General features: G+C 39.2%; 1 protein-coding gene across 2 annotated transcripts in view; it reads right to left on the bottom strand.

The window, feature by feature from the left end:
* CHN1 (chimerin 1) overlaps positions 1–5060 on the bottom strand; it is a 179045-nt gene extending 173985 nt beyond the window's left edge. Inside the window, exon 1 of one of the 2 annotated variants that reach the window (XM_019653728.1) lies at positions 4862–5060. In XM_019653728.1, the coding sequence (XP_019509273.1) occupies positions 4862–4880 (19 nt within the window). In that variant the 5' untranslated portion in view covers positions 4881–5060. The remainder of the gene's footprint in view (positions 1–4861) is intronic. The other variant, XM_019653727.1, reaches the window with a different exon arrangement.
* Between the last annotated feature and the right edge of the window lie 18999 nt (positions 5061–24059).

The raw sequence follows: 24059 nt of genomic DNA, 5'->3' as shown, positions 1-24059 counted from the left end.
AAGGACAGCAACTTGTCTGTTCCCCTTCCCCCAATTCCCCAGCACTGTTCCCATCCCCCCAATTCCCCAATAAAAATCTTAATAAAAAAAAAAGATAATACAGTATATCTCTAGTATTAAAGTTTCATGGAGAGAAAAATATCTAAAAGGCTTCTTATGGACAGTGATTTTTTTTAAAGTTAAGAAATATTGATATAAAAGAAACTGAAACTTTTCTTGACAATTATGTCAAATTTTTATAATTACACACAATATCACTATCTTCCAAGATTAGGCTGCTTATAGGATGGTTATTTTCAGGGACAGATGTGACTTGAACGACAGCATCACCAATATTCCTTTGTGCACAGATAGTGATTATCAGAGTTATAGCAACTATAACTCTTTTCTCTCTCTTACATAGGACCAAATCTCCAAACATTAAAAGAAAACTTTTAAAACTGAAATATTAAGTTTCTGATACCAGTAAGAGAAAAATATGGATAATTACTTAAAATGGCGATTTTAGCAACAGCTGAAAAGATGAAACATTCTAAGAAAGCAGCTGAGCTCTCACCACTGGACCATCCTGCTACTTAGGTAACCCCCTCTCATATTTTTTGATGAGCAACGTCTAAAAAATAAAAACGTTAGTAAAGAATGTATTCAACTTAGCTTTTGGTCAAATAAGTCATAGTGAAAATCTGCAGCTGACTTGTCTTTTTAAAAATAAATGTGAAAGCCAGGACAGTCCTGGGAAATCAGAAACTTCCTAACTGAATCACAGAGAATACACCACTTGCCATTTAACTGCTACAAAGGATCTTTACAAAGATGCCCACAGGCCAATGTGTCAGGACAGGAGAGATGCCAAATGAAGTAACATAATGAAAGGTTTCTATGGCAGTAGATGAGTCTGCGGAAAGAAGGTAAGAAATTTCAGTGAAATCCTAAGTATTAGAAGTGATCTATGACAATGATGATAATGACTATATGGTAATGAGAAGAAAAAGAAAAAAGGGGAGGGGGGGCAATGTCAGAGCTAATTCTACCCATAAAGAGAAGAGAGTTATTCAGGGTTCAGCCAGCCCAGCTCATCAGTTGGTCTTCTGGGCTGTAAACCACAGCCCCTATTTAGTCATAAATGACAGAAATTCCTGCCACAGGATGACCTGGCAGGATGCTTTTTCACCCAGTTCTGTCAACTCTGGCTCTATTGGCGCGTACAATTAGGACGTTCCAACAGGTACACCAGCTAAAAAGTCCTAAATGAGATGATCTGAGTCTTTCCTTCCAACGCAACAATTATTAGAAAACACGTGCTTCTCTGCCAGGGAAGTTCTAACAAAGCCTGTATGGAATTAGGTAGTTAAATGCAAACACTATAGTTCTAGAATGTAAGTTCTAAGAAGGCAGGGACCATGTCTCTTGCAAACTGCTATAGATGTTTGTTAAACGAACAAGCAAGTTGAATGAGCAGAGGATGAACCACATTTGGATAAATTTTTTGATATGAAGATTTAAAAATGATTTGTATCAATGCTGATGATTGAGAGTGGGTTCCTCTGAAAAGTGAAGAAAAACTTGCAAATTCGTGAACCTTCCAAATCATGAACATTTTCAACTCCCAAATGAGACTAAAATCAGGAAGGACTGGGGTCTGGTTCTCCTGTCACAGAATAAAGCAGAAATTTCCATTAAAAATGTCCTTTTAGCATTAAAGGTGATTAATAGTGAACAGAAGAGCTAAGACATTCTTCATTCTTCAGCTTAATTTGACAATTATTTTATTGAGTTCCTACAATTACTTAAGTGAAAAAATTTAAATGTATACATTTAAATGTAGTAATTTTAGAGGCTCTCACTTTTTAAAATGAAGCTAACTTTCACTAATTTCCTACAAAAAGAACACTCTTTACAATTATAAAAAACCTGGATGGAAATATAAAACACAAAGTAAAAAAAAAACCTAGACTCTAGTGCTGGCTTCTATGCACGGAATTGTGTTGCCCCACAAATTTATATGTTGAGGCCCTAATCCCCAATGTGATGGTATTTGAAGATGGAGCCTCTGGGGGGTAATTAGGTTTGGATGGGGTCATGAGGGTGGGGTCCTCTTGATGGGATTAGTGTCCTTATAAGAGACCAGAGGGCTTGCTTTCCTTTTCTCTCTACCAGTGTGGACACAGCTGGATATTTGCAAGCCAGGAAGAGGGCTCTGCCCAGGAATCATCTGAAGATACCTTGGTCTCCACTTCCCAGCCTCTAAAACTGTGAGAAATAAATATCTGTTGTGTGAGCCACCCAGCGTATAGTATTTTACTATAGCACCCAAGCAGACTTAAGACACTGGCCTAACCAACTAACACATGCAAGATACACAAGATAGAGTCCTGGCATGGATTACTATGGGGAAGCTTTGGTAGAAATCTATTGAGATCTGACTTTGATGAGTAGTAAGTCACATTTGTCTAGTTTCTTGTTCCTATCTTCTCTTCAACACCATCTCACAGAACTTTAATTATCTCATTGCTCCTCTGTTCTAAATTGGTTATTAAGAGTAAATATAAAGGGATAGGAGGTACTCCTGACTAAGACCAACTAGTTAAATACTAGTAATATCTAAAATAAAATCCATTTCTTCTAACCCTTGAGGACTGCTCTTAACATATACAAAAGCTATTTATAATTGGACAAGTGTGAGGAAATCTAGTATTTATCTTTAATACAATGGTTCTCAAACTTGAGTGTGCATAGAATCACAGGGGAGTCCCTTTAAAATCCCCTTTCCCCAGAAAGGCAGATGCTGTAAGGTCTCTGGACAAAGGAATCAACATTTTTCACAGACATCTCAATGACTAATGAGTGGAATGCAACCACATTTTTTGAGAGCAGCTGCTGCTCTATCAGAGGCTACTGAAAAAATAGCCAATATACACAGGTGTACTTTGCTTTATAACAGAGAAATGTTCTTAAAAATTGTAACCAAATTTGATTTTGTAAACTAAATTCTATTTTCCCACAACTTTAAATTTTTGAAGATACTTTATTCACTACGAGGTGTAGGAGTGGTTTCTTATACCTTCTTCTAAAGGTCAAATTCCACATTCTTCCTTTCCTCATCTCCACTTCAGGAGTTAAAGATTTAACAATTTAAGCATCCTTTTAAGAGTCTTGTCACACACTCCACTTCTCCCCAGTTTACCTGTTTTATTAATCAAGAATGTCAGTATTCTAAAAGTGGTTAATTCATAAACCTACCTTTGAAAACAAACCTTGAAAATGCAGGCTATCTCTGTAGTAAGGACAATGATTTCGTCAGAAATAGTTTTAAAGAGTAATTTACTTTTGGAAATCTTACTGTTATGCATTAGCTACAACAGTGTAAGATAAATGTTTCAACAAGAGAAAATATCAACTGAGTCAAGTCCGTCGTCATTTCTAACTTTCGTACAAAAATAGTCCATCCTTAAGAAAAATGTGTCTACTAAGTAATGTATTGGGTTGTCGGAAAAGTCATGACACATTTTTGCAACGAAAAACATAGAAAAAATACGTCATGACTTTTCCGACAACCCAATAGATTAGACACAGTGTATTGGAAATCAACAGTGAGATTTTTATTATTTCTTTCAGAGAAATAAGAAACATGTTTTAAAGCACCCATGGTGAATCAACACCAAATAAGAAATGTCATTTCTAGTACTGTGGGTTATTTGGGCAGAGGAAACAGCCCCAGACTGAAGACTGGCAAATTGTGTTCTAAACTCACTTTTGCTACAAAAGGGTCATGTGGCCTTGGTAAATAACCTCTTTGGGTCTAAATTTAATTCACAAAATAAAATGGTTAAATAAAAGTAACTTTGATTCCAAGAGATTAATTCACCCTTAAGTATTTACATCAAAAAGCATTTGTGGTATGTGATTCCTATAACGTGCTCGATCAAATGACATTAAAACGTAATTGGAAACGTGATACTTTAACTTAACTAAGACTGTCCTTGTAAGCTATCAGTTACGTATCTTTGTACTTTGCTTCTTTGAAAGATTGTATACTTTGAACATCTAAATTTTCACATGTTGTATAGTATTGAACTTCCTTAAAGCAAGGTATATATGTACTATAATCTGTTTCTGTAAAAGGAAAGAATGTATCTTTTCAGTCCTTTCTAATCCATTGTCATTGCTGACTCTTGGAAAAAAACACAAAACCTTGAAGTCTTAACCACTGAAACAATAGTGTTGCAGTAATTACATCACAGAAATAACATTTCTTTCCTGAAATACTCAAAGATAGTCTCCTGAGATTACTTACTTCCAGTAACCAACTTTCTTCTGTCTGCTCTCATATTCGTTAGAGCAAACATTTTCAATTTTAGCAAATACTAAGTTCATCACTTATTCTAGTTTATAAAGGAATATACCGAGTCCAAAAAAATGTCCCCCAAATCCAACAAGAATCAACACATGCATTTGGCAATTCCAAGGAGGTTGGGATGCACAGACATCTTGTTCCAAATAAATAAACTTTCCAGGATCTTTATTTACCGACTTGACAATCGTTAGGTTTGGAAACAACCAGCCAACTTCGCTCCCAAGTTGGCATCTTAGAGAATCCTCCGTTTACAAAACACCCAGGACCTCAGAGCCTCCCATCCCAGAATTGGCCAAGGGAGCACACGCCCATCAGCGCTGCCTGGAGAGGAAACAATGGAAGAGGCGCGAGGGAGCGAGCCCCGCGCCCAGGGCACCCCAACTCCACCGCCCCGGCCCGTCCCCGAAATCGCGCGCGGCGTCCCCTCCCCGGGCGCCCCAGGCCCCCGCCCCCGAGCTTTGGGGGCGCGGCCCACCTGCGACCGCGCGGGCAGAGGGCTGCACTTACCAAACAGGGTCAGGGCCATTGTAAAGGCGCTCGCCAACCGCTCGCCGCCGCCCGCCGGTCCACGCGCTCCTCCCAGGCCCACCCGAGATCACGGCATCGGCCCGCCGCGCTCACACCTCGGAGGGGCGTGGCGGGAACGCCGGCGCGCGGGGAGGCTGCAGGCCGGGACGCAGGGGGCCGCTGCAAGAAAAAGTTGTGTACGCGTTATTGTCAGGCGCACCGGGCAAGGGGAGACCCGCTAGCCCTCGGCGAGCCGGCACTTGTCGCTGCCATCTGTGCACGACGCGGAGCGCGCACGGGCCGCGGTACCTGCCAGGCGGGGAGGCTTGGCTGAGGCGCAGTGGCGGGCGGAGAGGCGGCGCCGCAGTGGCGGCGGCAGCGGGGAGAGGAGCAGCCTCGCAGAGCCCCCGGCGGGGCGCGCTCACTCCGCATCCCGCGGCCTCGCAGACGCCATCTTGCGATAGCGTCTCCCACTGGATCTGCCGCGGCGCCTCCTCCCGCCTCTCCCTCGGGCGGGCGAGCTGAGTGCGTTCCCATGGCAACGGGCGCGCGCAGGGGCCGGGGGCGCGCGCCCCTCCAGCCTGGGTCCGGGAGGACACTCCCCCCGCCACCCGGGAGGCGGCCTCCCGGAGCCCAGCTGGGGAGGGGGCGGTGTGCATTTTAGCTGAAATCCCAGGTTTTGTTTTTTGGGGTTTTTTTCTTGAATGGGATTTGAGAAGGACGCAGAGAGGAGCAACACTGAGCTGTTACTCCAAAGAGGAAGAGAGTCACGCGTGAATGCTCCATGAATACAAGGACCCAACCAGGGTCATCTGGGGATCGGGTTCGTTTGAGGATAAATCTCTCCCCTGGCGCCCTTGGGGTTAAAGCAGAGTCTGGAGCCGATGACCTGAAGCTACGTGACTCGGGAAGGGAGCCTGACGCCGAGCGGAGGAGAGAGGCGCTGAACGTCGCTTTCCATTCCATTTGGACTTAGGAGCCACAAGGAGTAGTTCCGATCAGATTGTCATGTGTGAGGAAACAGGAGTCGGTTAAAAAGCACCCGGGATTACCTAAAATAAATTGTTACAAGGTCAATGTTTAAATGTAATTTTCCTCCTTTTACTTTACACCGCTTTGATATCGTCTCAGGAAAAAAATCAACATTCCTCACTGATTGGCACTTCTCCTTTACCACAAAAGATTGCTCCCCTGAGCTTTTTGCAGTTATCTGAGAATCACTGACAACATCCTTCTTTCTGTGATGTTCTCTGCTGGCCTCTGTCTCTGCCTTAATTAACAAGGAACCATGTAATCGCCTTGAGATTATCAGTCAAAAGATCTTCTTGAAAAGCTTAGGATTTTTTTTTTGGTCGTTTGCATTTAATGTATTCAAAATTTCAGTATTCTCTCGTTGCTATATTTGTTCCCTGTTCTAAAAATTCCTCCTTTTTTCTTCTGTCTCTGCTTAGGGATTTGTTACTGTATCAGCATCTAATCATGAGATATTCTCTTTGGTTCTCATTTCTTCCTACCTGCATCTTTCCTCTTTCAGTTCCTCAGATTCCCTAATGTCATTTTCCCCTTCTAATTTTCAATTAATTCTTTTAAGGATATTATATAAATAGGTTGCATTTAATTTATCTTGAGCATCAAAATCGCTATAAAAATGAAAATTACTACTTCAATTAGAACCACAGTTAATTCATCATCATTTCACAGCCGACTCAAACATCAGAAAGAAAAAGAAAAGGGAGTTAGAAGGAGGAGCTAAGCCTTTTGTTTCATGTCCATTAACTCAAGAAAAAAGACAGTAAAATAATTCAATATGAATGGGCAAATATTTAAGATGCTATAGGCTTGAAATTTTCTGATGTAGTAAAATGGCTCTCCTTTGGCCACTAATATCAAAATAAAACCTGAAATCCCCAGAATTTTAAATCTTTAATGAAAAGGGCTCTTGATTTTGAACAGATTTTCTGCTCATTAAAAATTACAAATGCACAGCTCATGAAGATAAATGAGAAACTTCAAAGGGCTTTGTGGGACAGATTTTATAACCATGTAAAGATTGCTGCTGATTTGTCTGCAACCAGATAAATCACCACTTACTGTCTCAACCAGTGATCTTCAACCAAAGAAGTTTGAAAAAACCCAATTTCCCTTCTAGGCTTTAATGAAAATACTGTCCCTCTTCCTGGAAAAATGTTTATGTCCATGTAGACTCGACGAAATTTTTTCACACTATTTCAGGGGGATTATGGACTATTCCAGGACCCAAGATTAGCCCCCAGATGACTTCTGTAATCTCAGAAAGTTTTGCCTTCATAATGAATGCTTTTAAAAATCTCCCCTTTCACATAAACACATGGATTTTTTTTCAAGAAGGGACCAAGCTACCCCAATTTACAGATTAGGAAACTGAGGCCCAGCAGTCAAAAGATTTTCCCAAATGTGTCTATTTATTGGCAGAACTAACAGGAAAGTCTTAGACCAACTGTTGTCCTCCCTGATCACTTCCCCCACCTTACATTCCCTTCCAATTTAAAGGGTACCTAGTTTAAATTTAAAAAGAAAAATCTGTTTAGTATTAGAAGCAAAGTAGCAAGGAGAGTATTTTTGTTCTCAGCCTTTTTGCATATTTGGGTCTTGTAGTTTGGGAAGTTAAATTTTGTTTCAAAGAGTAGGCTAAGAGAGGAAAGATGCTTTTTCTCTCCTTGTTAAGCTCTCTTGGGTACCAGAGCATCAGAGTTTTTGTGCTACACCTCAGCATGCTGGTAATTCTCTCTGTCCCTTGGGGGTTATCCTTGCGGGGGGATGGGGTTGGGGGAGGGTCAGAGAGATTTAACAGTCCTGTGCTCACACTCACACTCCCATCATAAAGCCAAGCTTTGGTTATTGAAGCAGCTTTGCACTCACTAGTTGTGGCCAAACACAGTTGAATCCTAGTGATAGAGACTCAGCTTAAGCTCAGGTGGGGACCTTATTCCCTTCCCCTTCCTCTTTTCTGTACAAGTCTTGGCGCTCCCACACCCAAAACACAGACGCACACATCCCAAGAGATGTTTTTAGGATACTATTTGAAACAATACAGAATGTTGCCAGGTTTCCCTTTTTAAGTATCTAGCTTTCCACAAGTGATTCCTTTCAATTGATTTCCTAATGGTTTGATGATCTAACAAAATGCTTACTATACTTGATCAAAGTGCTATGTCTTGAAAATCTTATTAGGTTTTATAACATTGTATTATCCAATGAGGAATAGAGTGTGTTTCTTTTCACACTTAGCTGGAAATAAAGCAATAGCCTTTCCGCTACAGATTCAATGTAAGGAAGGGCGTTAACCACTTGGGGGTGATTATTATGGGTGGTGCCTTAGATTGTTTATGAAAAAGGGCAAAGAATGAATTGATTTTTCAAAATATTTATGTTTTCATTCAAAGATTTAATTTTGTGCTTGACATGCAAGCACCTAGAAGAGCTAGATTTATTTGCTGTGTTACTAATATTTAGACAAATGTTTTACTCTTTCTGGTTCCTATCATCCTTCTTTATAAAATGAAGGGATAGGACTAAGTGATCGCTCATGTCTCTTTTAGGTTTAGCTGTCATTCTGTGATATTTTAAGATATTTAAATTAACTGGATTATGAGTAGAACTAGATATTTTTATTTGACTATTCAATATATTTAAAGTGCTGGTATATCTTGTAAGTCTAAGAGTCATAAGTTTCATAAACACCTAGTGTAATAAGGAAGTCAAATTTTATTAAAACATTGTTATTGTGATTTCATCTTCAGTATTTATTATATTAGTATTAGTATAACATTAGTATATTATATTAATATTAGTATAAATTTATTGTATAAAGAACAACACTTTTTTTAGGTTTAACAGGATTAAAATGTAAAGTATGCGCTGAACAATCCATTTCAAATTTATTAAAGCAGTTTCTCATTTTTATTTAAGTTTTGCTGACTAAACAGAACTTAAATAACCCTTAATTTTTTTTCTACATATTCAACTAGCAACTTATCACAAACGTTTTGGGTTTTCTGTGTGTTACTCATTTAGCTTCATTCCCATTGGTAAATATTGATTTGTTCCTCAGTTTTTAATGAAGTAGAAATTAATGAGGCATTTTTCTGCCTCACAATAACAAATTAAAATTATAGCACTTCATCATGCCGACACAGCTTTAAACACTAGGAATACCAGTGCTATTAGCACAGTTCCCAAAATAGTGCATAAGTTTGCTGTTGAAGAAAAAAATTACAGAGCATTTCTGCTAATGTCATAAAAACATTTTCTATTCCTCTGCTATGCTGATTAAGATTTAAATTATTTATGAAAAATATTCACAATGTGACAGTCTCTCTATCCTATATTTACTTATATTACCAGTTGAAGTATTTCTGTCCATACTGTGAATTTGTTTAAAGTGGATTTGGTCTGTTTTTAATAATGTTTGCCTCAAATACTTAATCCAGATGAGTTTTTTCTCCCTCTCTTTTTTATCTGAAGCTTTCTTAATTAATACTTTTCCTGATATTTGCATCTTATCCCACGATTTATAAATAGGACTTTCACAGGGCAAACCCACATACATAGTATTATTAGAGGCAGCATTTGTCTTGAACCATGCATTTGGACCATAAAACTAGGAAAAAAAGAATATTTATATGATAAGCTATAAAATTGGCCTTTAAGCTTAAATAAATCAAGTTACGTTTAGGAGAATTAGTGGTGGTGTGTTGACCACCAGGGGATGCCTAAATTATATCCACAGAAGTAATCTTGGATCTCAGAAATGAAGTAAAATTTGAAAAATACAAAGACATTCTTGAGAATTGAAAATCTCAGTTCCCCTACACAGTGCTTACAGTAACAGAAGAGAATCCCACCCAAATTATGTTAAAAGAGGAGAAGGCTATTGACTGGTCAGGCACAGATTTGGAATTGTGTATTACTGAGCAGTGTTTGCTCGGTCCTTATTATATCACTTCTAAAGTGAAAAAAAAACTGTGTTTGTAGAAGGGGTGTGTGTGTGTGTGTGTGTGTGTGTGTGTGTGTGTGTGTGTGTGTGTGTGTAGGTAAGAAGATACGGAAAATTGGAATTCAAAAGCAGAATTATAAGGTTTTCTATTCCTGACCCATGATAATAGATTTGTGGTTAATTGTTCAGCTTGGAGAGAAAATTTTAGGTGATGTGACCACAGTATTACTATGAACCCTGCATTAGAATCTTCTAAAGGCCACAGGTCCCATTTTTGAAATTTTGTGATAAAATTTATTTTGATATGTTGAAATGACCACTGGTTTGGAGTGTCCAAGAAAAAAGAAAGATCTGTTTTTAATTAGTTTTGAAGGCATTCATAAAAGAATGCTTATTTCCTGGTAGATTGTATAGCAGATCTTTTGGAATTTTTTATAGGCTTAAAATCAAATACGTTTTTTTCAATATACATTAGATAAAAGTACAGCGATTATGGCTGCTCTCAAGTAAATGTTTTTGTTCTGAACTACAATCATATTATAGTACTTTAGGCCAGCATTTCCATTTGCGTGTATTTTCCTGAGGTCACCAGGCATAACTAATGCACAGTGTAACTGAATGTCTGTCTATTTGACTTGAGCAGTTGGATTCCTGCCAGATTTTGTTTTCAAGGGGGTATAAGGAGATTTGGCTGCAAATCAAATCTCTCTAACATGGCCACGGTTTTCCTGGTTAACATGGGTGTCCACAAAAAGATGACTTATGGAAGTTAATTACATTGTGAGTTGTAAATCAGCAAAATAGCTATGAATTCTGGGTGAGAATTATACAATCTCTAATAGAATAACAGCTGAAAAGAAGAGAAGTGTATTTCTATGTTTAAAATCACAATCTAGCCTCAAACCTTATCTATTCCTGTGAGGGATTTTTTTTTTACAAATCTCCTTTGTATACTGTTGTAAAATAGTTCTTGTATCAGACATTGAGGACAATGCACCAGTTGGAATTCACCCATGCATCCTTTATCCAATCAACAAATATTTACTGAGTACCTATGATATAATAGGCATTGCTCTAGATTCTGGCAAAGGACTCAAAGGTGAATCAAACATATATCCAGATCTTAAAAATGTTGTAGTCCCTGGGGATAAGACTTATAAATGGGACAATGACAAGGGCCACAAGAAGGGTCTGGATTAAATATTGTGGGAGTTCAGAGGAGAGAAAGAATATTTTAGCTGATGAAATGGATAAAGGCTTCGTGAAGGATGATGCTGTGCTTTGAGGTATGGACAGGAATTAGGCAACCAGGTAAGAGGGAAGAGTAGATGAAAGTCTTGAGGAAAGAGGTGGGAAATCATGAGAGAAGAATTGCAGGCATGACAACCTGCCTGTAGCAAGGACTTGTGGGAGGAGATGCTAGACTCATAGGCTGGGGACATATGTAGAGGGCTAGCCTGTTACATTGATGCTTATTATGTTATCTGAATCCCACCTGCTTTCTTCAAGTACTTGAGGCAACTAGGAATTTGGATTCCTTATGTAAAAATCTGGTCTCGAATTTTTTTGTCGCCCTATTTTCCAATAACAAAATTTTAAGTACCCACCAATATATGTGCGCATATGTATGTGTGTGTGTATATACAAATACGCATGTGCTATTGTAAACTAATAACTTATAGCACAATATACCCGCAAGGTACAGCTTATCGTTAATGACATAAATCCATATTTTAAAGTCTTCTGGATAATTTCTAGTTTTTGGTCACTTTTACCCTGCCCTTATTGTATCATCATTTTTTTACTTCATAATGTGGCTGACAAAGAGCTTGCACCAAGTTCAGGAGTCATGCCAGTTTTGCCATTTCTGTTACGCTTACTTGTGCTTGTATTAGTATGATTTTCAATGCATGGTTTCCTTGAAAGGATCTTTTTAAGACAGTTGTCCATTTGGTAAGGATTAGTTCAGTTAGAAAGCATATAATATAAACCACAAATCCAGTTAATGTGGCCACGTAAGTAGCAGTTGTCAATCCACCCCATAGTGGAACTCCCTTTTTTCCTTCAGGGTAAATTAATGCACGTGATGTAGGATTTTCCAACATACAAACTGAGTAAAGTAATCTCTGTCAATCTGTATCTAAATTACCAATAAAGCTTAATTTTTCTCCTCACTTCGAAAACAATGAATAACTATACACAGAAATGCTACTTTTTCTTTCCACAAGACAATGGGATATGCACACTCTACTTTAGAGATTACTGGGTGTAGACAATGGGAAACCAGAGCAAATATTTGTGAAGTCTTATGGTCAGGGCTGACCTTCCAAAGGAGGAATCTGATATCTGTGTGTAGAATAGGTTGAAGGGAGAGAAATTGAATTACAGTGGCCCTTAGTTCAAGCTCTACCTACCTATTATTGCAATTGTCACTATGTTTTAAGGATTCTGGTCTGAAGTTTGAAAGCCTATCTTTCAAGCAGTTCCAGGAGATGTTACTCAAAACCTCTGCTATCCTGGGAAAATGAGGCTAAATTTTAGAGTTAGGAATAGAGAAATACTATATAAAGAATATAAAGAGATGAAAGAGTTAGAATTAGAGTGGACCTCTCCACAATTTAGAAACCAAGAATGGTGAAAGAAAGAGTATTTTAAACATTTTATCTCCTCTTAATATTGAATAGCAGCATAGTATACAGAACACATAGCCTATGAAACACTGGACTTAACTGAATCCAGGGTTGAGGGTGGGGAATTGTCATCTGCTGCCTCCCTCGAATTTCTCCAATACAACACTACATCTTTGAAAACACTAGTCAGAAAGTCTGGCTCCAAATCTTGGCTTCATCTCTCACTACTGCCTCTGTAAAATAGACGTACTCTCTGTATCACTTGGTTTGCAACTTTTGGTTGAAATTGACAGAAAACTTAATTCCAACTGACTTAAACAAACAAAGGGAATTTACTGGCTCTGTAATGGAAAAACCCAGAGTCAGGGTGAGTTTCAGGAAAAGCTGATCCAGCAGTGCATAAAATATCCCCTCTGTTTCTCCATTTCTCTAGTCGCTAACTTCATATAACACAGAGTAATCCCCACTCACGGCATCTCCAGACTGCCCCCTAGTGGTAGTAAAATGACTTCAGCGATTCTAGTCATCACGCCTCTCCACCTCCCCATCCAAGGGAAGACAGTCTTGCACAAGTCCTTGAATATCTCACTGTCATTGGCCTGAATTGGAATATGTGCCCATCTATGAATCTCGGCTGTGGCCAGGGAGACAGGGTGAGTGCAGGCCAATCACAGGTTACCCTGAACCTGAGTGGATTAATCCTCCCAAATCTCATGGATGAGATGAATTCCCCAAAGAAAACTCAGTATACAACTTGGAGGAGAGAGAAAGGGCTGGGCAGGCACCTCATACATGTCTGCCTTTTAGGGTCATTTGGAGGATTAAATAAAGCACAGAGTGGATGTTCAACAAATATGGTTTTTCTTCCTTTCTCCATGAGGATTATCTTCCTCAGTATTCAGTAAAAACAAAATTCTCTCTGAAGGTAGGTTCCCAAGTTTTGTGCCAACAAGTCCTCTCCTTAGCTAAACAATCTCTTCTCAAATGTATGAGCAATGCCCAACTCTGTTAACCTCATAGATATCTGCTTCCCAGACTATCTACTTGTACAATCGTGGTGGCATCACTGATACAACCTGCAGGATACAAAAAGTGTAATCAATTATTTTGCGAAGTGTATTTTTCTATGCAATGCCAACTACACAGTGGGATTTTTTTCATTAAGTCAGCCATTTATTTTGTCGTCATATTTTTCAGTTTCAAAATAATTTAAGTCTTTTAAAATATATTATTGATTCAATATCAGAAAATTAGTTTTATATGTTTCAGGATTTCCTGTTGAACCTCAACTGAGATTCCAAGTCTGGTTGTATGTGATGAACCAGTAGGCTTTATAGGAACATACTTTACATAAACAATATTCATGTATGAATGTTATGTTACTAATTGGCGAATAACAATAGAGTTTATAAGATGAATATATCCCAGGACCCCAAATGGCCTAGCATTCTGAGAAAGGGTCCATCTGGCAAAAGTTATTAAAGATTTCACAAAGAATATTAGAGCATATTCACCTTATATGGCACAAGAACTCTTTCTAAAATTTCCTCTTTTTCTGTCATATCCCACAGCTTGTCTGAAGCAGAGCACTCTCAAGCCTCCCAAATTCTCTCCTGCTGCTCAGCCTGTGTGGCCGTTTTTGCTTTCTCCCCCATTCCCATTTCCTATTACACAGATTGGTCTCTCTGGTTTGTGTTCCTTAACCTTCAACTAGTACTTAAATTCTTCATTATACAGGAGATCCAGGAACTGGCCCAGCAAGCAAGAATCTCCCTCCCTGTCCTCCTGACTCTTAGTGCTAATCTTTCTCTGCCCATTTCCTTGATTCTGCACCCCCCCCCCAAAAAAAAAGCTGAGAAATCTGGCCTTTTCCTTCATAGGTGAGATGGTGAGAAAGATAGCCAAGACAAAATTCTAATAAATGACGTCCCCAGCTTAAAATGGGTGCCAGGGACTGTGGGAAATTCCTTGCATACATTTTTCTTGCTTGAACCTCATGGCAGGCTTATGCAGCAGAACTTGGAATCTAACTTCTGACTCAGAACACTGGCACTTGGTTAACTAGAGCACACCACCTTCTCTATAAAAAGGCCTAGCCACAGACACATTTTTATCTTTGACATATTCATATGCATTGGTAATAGTTTGCTCACTGAGGACCCTTGATTGTAAAAGTTAGCCTAATACCATAAACAAATGTTTTGCTATTTAAAAAATTGAGTTTAGAGTTGATACTCTAACTCGAGTCCAGTTTAGAAACGAAACATGTATTTACTTGACAAAACATTATTGATGATGATAACGTACCAGGAGCTCAGATATACAAGAGATAAAATCCAATTAATAAAGCAAACATCATATATATCCAAAACATCTATTATGAATTCAATATTTTGCAAAGTGCTTTGATAGAAATGTTTTGTCTATGTTTTGGGTAGACAAAATGAAAGAGACATTATATAATTGGATCAGGGTTACATGTTTTAAATTCTGCCACTCTTACCCTCAAATCTCTCTGGATGATGGTGAGTGGTGGGAGACAGCTGGATAAGCAGTAGAGAGAGGATGAGAAAAAAGGGGTCCTGTCCTGTCATTGGACCATTAGTGCCACCAGGATGCCCAGACATGGCTCGCCCAGGGACTACAAGGGGCCAAAGGATAATAAGCTCTTCAGCAGATGAGTGCCAGGATGAAATTTATTTTACTGGAAAGTAAGATTTTCAAATTCCAGTCTGAAGTAGGATAAACAACTTCCTGTTGAGTGTTTATTGTAGCCATGAGTGACTTAATGAATACTCCTATTTTCTGAGCTTGAGTTGGCCTGATTCCTAGGCTTTAAAAGTGTTGTAAGGGCTGCCCAAGTGGTTTGTTGGTTAAGAGTTGGCTTGGCACTACCTGTCCAGGTTTGTGTTACCCTCCTGTAAATGGTGTACATAGTGTATTTTGTTGGTAATTATTTTGCTACTTCGAAGATGTATATTTATTAAACAGATTTTTACAAACTGAAAAAAAAAAAAAGAGTTGGCTTTGGACGCCAGCTCTGAGCAGCAGGGCCCCGGTTCGGATCCCACATGAGGGTCAGTGATGCTGCACCCTCTACAGCTAAGATGGTGAACAACAGCTCGACCTGGAGCTGGGCTGTATGAGTCACCGGCAACGGCATAGGCTGCAGTGGGGCTGCAGTGGGCTGCCATAAGCTACTGTGAGTGGCTGGCAGCCGGCATGAACTGCCATGAGCTGCCATGAGCCTCCGTGAGTGGCCATCCAATGGCCAGCGACCAACTGCCTCATCCGGGAAGAGTGCAATGATCACAATACCAACATGGGCCAGTGAAGCGATGTCCTCCACAACTAGACTGAAGAACAAAAGGACAGCAACTTGTCTGTTCCCCTTTCCTGATTCCCCAACACTGTTCCCCTCCCCCAATTCCCCAATAAAATCTTAAAAAAAAAAGTGTTGTAAGTGCATAGTATCTCTTGAGCTGAGAAGGGAAACCGGCTGTCTTAGGGTAACCGTCTTCCTCTGTTTCCTGTGTTTCCCATGAGGAACAATGCAAATTGGAGAAAGATAACCTCCAGAGACAGGGTGTAATCAGTGCTAGTCCTAACAAAAAGGAGGAAAAACCCAGAATGAGAAAAAGCTCTCATATCCGGTCTTCACTCGGTATGGTCACGCCTGTGTTCTCCACCCCTTTTCCATCCTCAGTGCATTAGGTGAACTTTGTTCCTTGAAATTGAAGCTGTCTCCAGTTAAAAAGCCTTCCCCCACAACTGTGATGGGAAACATTAGTCTTTCTACCATTCAACACACATTTTTATCCCATTACTTAATGGAATGGAAAGAGCTAATTCGTTTCTCCAGCTTTTTTTTTTTTTTACAGTACAATCTCCTTCAGGGAAGAGCTGGTTTTGCTTGTAATCAGGATCAGACCCAGGCATCTCTTAGAGTGAAGAAGTCAGGCTTGACAGCATCCACATTTTACAGTCCCCTCTCTCCCAGGCCCTCAAGGCCTTAAAACGGTACACTTCTTTCCCCTGCCACAAAGTCAGGAGTTTCATTTATTTAAAAATATTTAATGCCAGGGCCTCTTTTTAGTTTTCAAGCCTGTATAGCCCATGGCAATATAGGGATATGTTAATACAGATGCTTGATTAAAACAAAGCAAAACACGACATATATATATATATATGATATATAAAATACATATTTTAAAAAATACATAATGATTTTGGTTAGCTGAGGTCCCAAAACATTCATTTAAACTGAAATTCTACATCAAGCCAACCTACCCAGAAGTAATTAACTCACAGAGAACTCTGTGCTGCAAGTATGGGTCTACATTTTACATTTTATTACAATTATTGAGTATATATATATGCAAATATATAAAATATATATTTGTGAGTATATATGTTTGTGAATAATACACACACACGTGCACACACACACACATTCTACCCTTCTACCTACTGGATCCTTAGCTCATGAAAAGTAGAATTATATTGTGTTTTTCTTTATATTTCTCAGCACATAGATACTTAGCAAACATCAGTTGAATGTATTGATGTAAAATAGAAGTTAATACAGTGATTTCAAAGAGGCTGCCTATGTGCTGGACCTCCTATGGGGAGCATGCTAGGGTGCTGATAACATTCTGGTCAATGGTTGACATCGCCTTGCTCTGTTTTGCCTATATTTTGGCAAAAGCAAACAGAAGGTTTTGTTGAAAGTTTGTACTTACAGCATGGTGGCATGATAGAGGACTAAGGAGCACCAGGATGTAGGGAGGTTAATTATAACTGCTGAGTATTTGGCTTTTCCATGGTGAGTTTGTTTGCAATTCAGTGGAATAGGCTTTGCAAAGTCAAGCCAGATTTTTTTTTTTTCCGCACCATTTCCCAGAAAATCTTACTTTATTTGAACAGTCTTTCTCTACCCTATAACTAGTGTCCCTTTTTATGCAGAAGACCAGAGACAGGTACCTACTTTTTCCTTTTAAAAATTATTTTCAATTAGAAAAATGTTATTTTTCTACATATAATAATTACAAAAATATGTATGCAAAAAGAAAAATAGGAAAGAGAAACCACTGTTAATTCCACTACTCAAAATAAGCACTGTTAACATTTTAGTTTATATACTTCGAGATTTTTTTCTCTGATTCTGTAGATGCGCCACATACAAGCATGGGTTTGCCCCTTTCTCTGCCCCCTCAAATCCAGATGGTTACAACATGTTAGAACCATGTGACTTTACCCTCTACCAGAGTCACTGGATAGATGCATAGATGGACACTGACCCAAGCTGGGTCATTTAGAATTATTCTGCCTCTGAGGACAAAGCTGTAATGTTTGAGTTAGGGGCTGCTGGAAATAATCTTGGTCAATGTGGAATAAGAAACAGAAAATGGTCCAGAGTGAACGAGATGTATAGACAAAAAGAATGGGAGAGAGAGAGCCCTGACAGCATCCAAGAGTCTGGTTCCAATTATTCTAAGGCTTGGAAGGATGTAAACTTTAAGTTCTGTAGGTAAAGTAGATAGATATTGGTATGCTACCCAGGTTCTCCCCAATCGGACTGAGGTACCTGTTCCCCCAGATGCTGGAATGTCTGTTGCTAATGGCTCATAGCTGAGTCACTTCCTAGGACTTGTCCTTGAACTAAAGGAGCTGCTTGAACCAAGGTCACACCCCCTCCCCACAAGCAGCCTATATCCAATGATTAAAGGCCTGAGATCCTTGCCTCAATGTGGGACAGCGCCATGGCATTGACTGTGGCATTGGTAACTGCATTACAGTTCAAGCTTACACTCTGCCCAAGCCTCCTTTCCTCACTCCTTTACAGGTATTGATTCAAAGAACACTGTCCACTAAACTTTCTGCGTGCAAATCTGCCTCCATCTGTTTCCTGGGGAGCCTGACTTAAGACAGTGGGTGTGTCTTAAGTCTAAATGTCCCACATAATGCATTCCCCCTTTCTTCCTTTGTAATATGGCTTATAACATATCCTTGTAATAAATCATTCCACCATTGTTAAGATAGCAACCAAAAGAGTTCTAATACATCACTTTCTTATGATAAATTTCTAAAAGTAAAATTAATATTACACTAGAGATACATATTTTTAAGACCTTTGATCCCTATTGCCACATTTTCCTTCAAAAACATTGCGCCAATTTACAGTCTCATGAACAGTGTATGAAAGTGACCATTTCCCAGGCTCTGCACGACACTGGGTTTTTAATATCAATTCATTAGACGTAAGTTTATCGCGTGCCTGCTACGTGCCTGGCTATGTACTAAGGGCTGTGGATAAATCTCTGCCCTCATGGAGCTTGAAGTCTAGGTATGGAAAGACAGACCACTAACAAAATAAGTGAGTAAGTTGTATGATGCACCAGAAGGTGGTAAGTGCTACAAAGACATAAAAACAGGGGAGGGGAACAGGTAGTGTGTGTTGTGTGTGTGTGTGTGTGTGTGTGGGGGCAGCCATTTAAGTACAGTGGTTAGAGAAGCCCTCACGGAGATGGTGACTTTTCCACCTTGAAGGAGGTAAAGGAACAAGAATATTGGGGAAGAGCATTTTTGGCAGAGGGAACAGCAAATTCTGGGGGCTGGATCACACCTGGTGTGTTCAAACAACAGCCACCAGTCCAGAGGCTGGAGTGGAGAGTGTAAGGGGGAAAATGGGAGGAGATGCGGTTAGTGAGGTCATGGGGATTATGCTTTCTCTAGACCAGATGGAGAGCCGCTGGAGGGATTGGAATAGAAGAGTGACATGTCCCAATGTGTTCAAAAGGCGCCCTCTGGCGGCTCTACAGGGAAGGCAAAATTAGAAATGGGAACCAGTTAGCAGACTGTCTATGGGCTCCACCAAAAATGTATTTCATTGTTGTTCATTTCGCACTTGAACATTTTATATATAAATTGGTTACTTGTATTTCTTCTATTGGAAATGGCCTATTTTAAGATCTTTGCTGATTTTTCTATTAGCATATTTACCTTTTGTTATGGATTTTCAATGTATTAAGAATTTAGCTCTTTGTCAGAGATGTGTAGTTCTCTCTTTCCAGTTGTTCTTCGAATTTAATCTTGTCTGATTTTTTTTTGTTTGGATAGAGAAATTTTTAATTTTTATGAGGACTTTTTTAAAAAAAACTTTTACTTTAGGGATTCTTCTTGTGATGCCATACTTAGAAAATATTTTGCCAAGATTATTGCTTCTGTCTAGGCTTTATTTACAAGCAATAGAAGCTGGTTTAATTAAAGGACAATTATTATAATACTTGGGATTTAAACTGGAACCCAGAGGTAGAAGATTTAACCAGGCCATATGGGATTCTAGAACTGGGAACTAAAACCTTACCTGAAACCAAAAAATCTTTCCCATTTCTCTGAGCTTACCTGCTCTCTCCTCTCTGATTCTCTCTAAGTATCTGCTTCATTCTTCTCTCTTCTTCTCTGATAAATGGTTTATCCATTTTGTGGCCACTCCAGGTCCAGCACCCCTGACAAGTGGATTAGCATCTCTGTGCCCTAATTTCAACTCCTGGGAAAGAGAAACTAATTCATACAATCCATCTTAGTAGATTAGCCTGTCCCCCTCCCCTCAAACACCCAGCACCACCACCCTCACCCCCATGACAAATAAGTTGTGTCCAGGGAGTGTTGGGGTCATAACTGTAAGGGGCTCATCTTGAGGGGTGGAGAAAGTGCAGTTCTCAAAAGGAATAGGGGATATGCATAGCATATAACATGAAAGAAGTATAATCCACATTCATCTATATTTCATACTAATACTTTTATGCTTTAAAATTTTTCATACATCTGAAATCACTTTTTGCATAAGGTATACCATAGAACTATCACTGTATATTATATTTTATTGCAAAAGATTAGCCACTTGTCCCCAAATTTAATAGGAAAAAAGTTGAACTTGTGCCAAAATTGCTATTGAAATGAACCAGATATTTTATATCTTAGATTGCTTAAAGTGCTTGGAATGACTATTGCTATTTAAATAATGTTTATCTGATTGTTTATGTCAACATATTGGTTATATGTTTTGTTGTTATTGTTGTTCCTTACCAATTATGAAAGCAGGCCAAAGGATAGAAATAGACAATATGATTTCTCTATCTAATGGCTCATTGACACAAGGAGGATGGGAGCCACCACCAGGCCACCATGTTCAAGGAATCCTTGTCCAGACCTTTGGTGGAGAAACAGCTGAAATAAGAAAGGCGTTATCAGTCAAGTGACTGCCACATTTCCCCCCATCCCTTTTTCCCATGGGACAAGTGTGTCTCTAGATTGGATAATCACAGAGATTATTGAAGAAACAAAAATCCAGCCAAACAAATAAAAAGTCTGGCTAGATTCCTGTTAGTGTTTCTTTTGAGGGGGCTTGTCATTTGCCCCGTAAGATAATTTTTAAATTAATTCATTTAAAAACCCAGCCAAATACCCGTAGGCAAATTATTTCCTTGATTCTTGATTTTTTTCACTTGCTAAATGTCACTGTTGAACTAGATGATGTTCCTACAAACATAAATATTCTGATGTACTGATTTACTAGTTTCCTGTGTAGAAATGAGCTGAGCTGCGTGAAACCATTAACTAAATGCTGCCTTTCCCTAGCTTAGGGGCATTTCACATCCACTACAGCCAATACCTCCAAAGATCACATTGAGAAATTAGTGCACAATTAATAATTTCTCCAATAGTGGTGACTGCAGAGGAGGAAGATTATCATCTCTTTACCAAATCTTTAGTGCGGACTTTATAGAGAACATTTTTAACAGCTCTTTTGAGGTATAATGGACATATGAAAAACTGTAATATTTAAAATGTGCACTTTGATGCAATTAGACGTGGATATACCCATGAAACCATCACTACATTCAAGATAATAAACATATTTTTCACCCTAAAGAGTTTTCTTGTTCTCCTTTGTAATTTCTTCCTCTAACTGCTCCCCACGGAAAACCACTGATTGCCTTTCTGCCACTATAGATTAGTTGGCATTTTCTAGAATTTTATATAAATTGAATCATATACTGTATTACCTTTTTTTGACTGGCTTCTTTCATTCAACATAATTATTTTAGATCCACCCATGTCATTGTGTGTATCAATAGTTCACTCCTTTTTGTCGCTTAGTAGTATTTCATTGTGTGGAGATACCCATTTGTTTATTCACCTTTTGATGAGCTTTTTGGTTGTTTCCAATTTGGGGCTATTATGAACACAGTGCTATGAACATTTGTGTACAAGTCTTAACATACACACTTGCTTCCATTTCTCTTAGGTAAATATTTAGGGGTACAATGGTGGGGTCAGATGATAAATGCATTTTTAACTTTTTAAGAAACAGCCAAACTGTTTTTGCAAAGTGGTCATGCAATTTTACATTCCCACCAACAGTGTAGGAGAACTCCTATTCCTCCACATGCTCGCCAACACTTGGTGTGGTCAGTCTTTTTAATTTTAGCAATTCTAATAGGTGCACAGAGGTATCTCAAAGTCATGGGTACAGAGACATTATGGAGGGAAAGAAGGTTTGTACTGATTCATCCCGGGGAAGATGCCTGCCAGTTAATCTCATGCTCCTTTGCATGCCTCAAACTGGTGAGCCTGGGTCTTCAGCTGATTTTAGGATTTTACAAGCGATCCCATGCCTTCTAACACATTTCCCTTACCTATGAGGCCCAAATAGGCCTCTCTCGCTTTCAACCATAGACCCCCACCTTCTGTAGGTGGCTCTCGCTTACCTCTGCGTGGCAGGCTTTCCCTCATCTTCTACTGGTAACAAATCCCATCCCCTCACCACAGCACCTTTGCCTCTAAGCCAATAAATCCCCCTTTTTGGCTTAATCTAGTTTGAGCCAGGTTTCTGTCACTTAAGACTGAAATCACCCTACCATGAGCCTTCCCCTTGTCTGCCCTGTACGGGGGCTACCCAGTGCCACGCATAAGGGCTGGGGATCAGCAAGTGCTGAGTAAATAAATAAACCACTACACTCTTAAAATCAAAGACATTTTTATAAATCTGTAGATGACAGAAAACTAGAAAGGTTGCTTTGAGAGGCACAGTGGTTACGCACATCTCTTCTGAAGCCAGACTGCCTGGGTGTGAATCCTAAGCTCTGCCATTTACCACCATTGTGACCTTGGGCAAGTTATTAATTTCTCTGTGTCTCAGTTTCTTCACTCCTAAAATGTGGACGATAATGAGGACCTACCTCATAAAGTTGTCATGAGGATTAAGTTAGTTAATTTATACAAAGAACTCAATGCCTGATACACGGGAGTGTTTTATAATTTTGCTTTTGTTTTGTTTTGATGCTGACAATTTTTTGGATGCTAGAGTCAAGATTGAAACAGACTTTGATGTGCTGTCAAAGAATGATATGCTAAAACCTCAGTTGTGGGATCTTAGATGAAATGCTTACTCTCCCTGAGAATCAGTTTTTTACTATTTAACAAGGCACCTATGAAGTCCCATACTCTGGTTCAAATAATTGAACATAAGATGGTTTAACAGAAGTTCATGTAATAAAGACCCTGAGCTAGTTCATTTCGAGCTAGTAGAATGGCAAGGTTATTATAAAATATTCAAAGATTAGACTGTGTTTGGGGGCTCAGTGTAAGGACTTGTTCTTTACCCACAAGAGCTGTCTGGTGATGGAGATGGCTGCCTTGCAAAGCTGTAAGCCTCTGACCCCAGAGGAGTCAAGTGAAAATGAGTTTAGGAACACATTAGCAAAGAACACTATATGTGGGAGGGAGGGATCATACGTGACTGCTCTGTTTCATTTTACATTCTAAAAATGCATGACTACTTGTTTTCTGAAGATTTTGGTTTTTTAGATTTAAAGGAGGTTAACCAAACACTAGACCAATGAATAGCAATTTTTGACAAGTGTAAGAAGCTGCATATGTTGGCTGCCTGTTGCCCTACAGGCCCAATGAAAGTGGATAGAGCCACTGCTGCCCCGCAAGGCAGCTTGTCCCTAACTGGTCCTGTCTTCAGGGTTGTGCCCATGCGGTTAGTGTTGAGTCTACTTGCACTATTGCTGTTACTCATGGCCACGGCCTCAGAAGGACCCGAAAGAAGCACTGGTCCTGTCCTGATGTGATGTTAAGATGAAGCCTTGTGAATCCATCTAATTGCAGTGTTTCATTCTGGTCCCTTCCCTCTCAGCCCTGGAGGCACAGAAGACAGAGCTGATAGTGCAAATCCTGTCTACAAATGCATTTCTTTCTAGAGAAAGAGTTGCCAGAATGTTCGCTCACAGAATAACCACACTAAGTAAACACAAAGCAATTAAATGAATCAGGGGGAACAGAATTACTCTGTTTACTCCACAGTGAAAGTGGTTTAATTTTTCTTTGGGAAAAAAAAGACCCTTCCTTCTGTTTCCAAACACTGCTCCACCTCCATGCTGCTCTAAAAAAAGAATGTGTGTATGTGTGTGTGTGTGTGTGTGTGTGTGTGTGTGTATAATGTGTATATATATAATGTATAATATATATTATATGTATAATATATATGATGATATATATGATGATAGACATTAAAGAACTATTA

This window comes from Hipposideros armiger, unplaced genomic scaffold (genome assembly GCF_001890085.2).
Source record: "Hipposideros armiger isolate ML-2016 unplaced genomic scaffold, ASM189008v1 scaffold_205, whole genome shotgun sequence".
NCBI lineage: Eukaryota > Metazoa > Chordata > Mammalia > Chiroptera > Hipposideridae > Hipposideros > Hipposideros armiger.
This window is presented reverse-complemented; position numbering and strand designations above follow the sequence as displayed.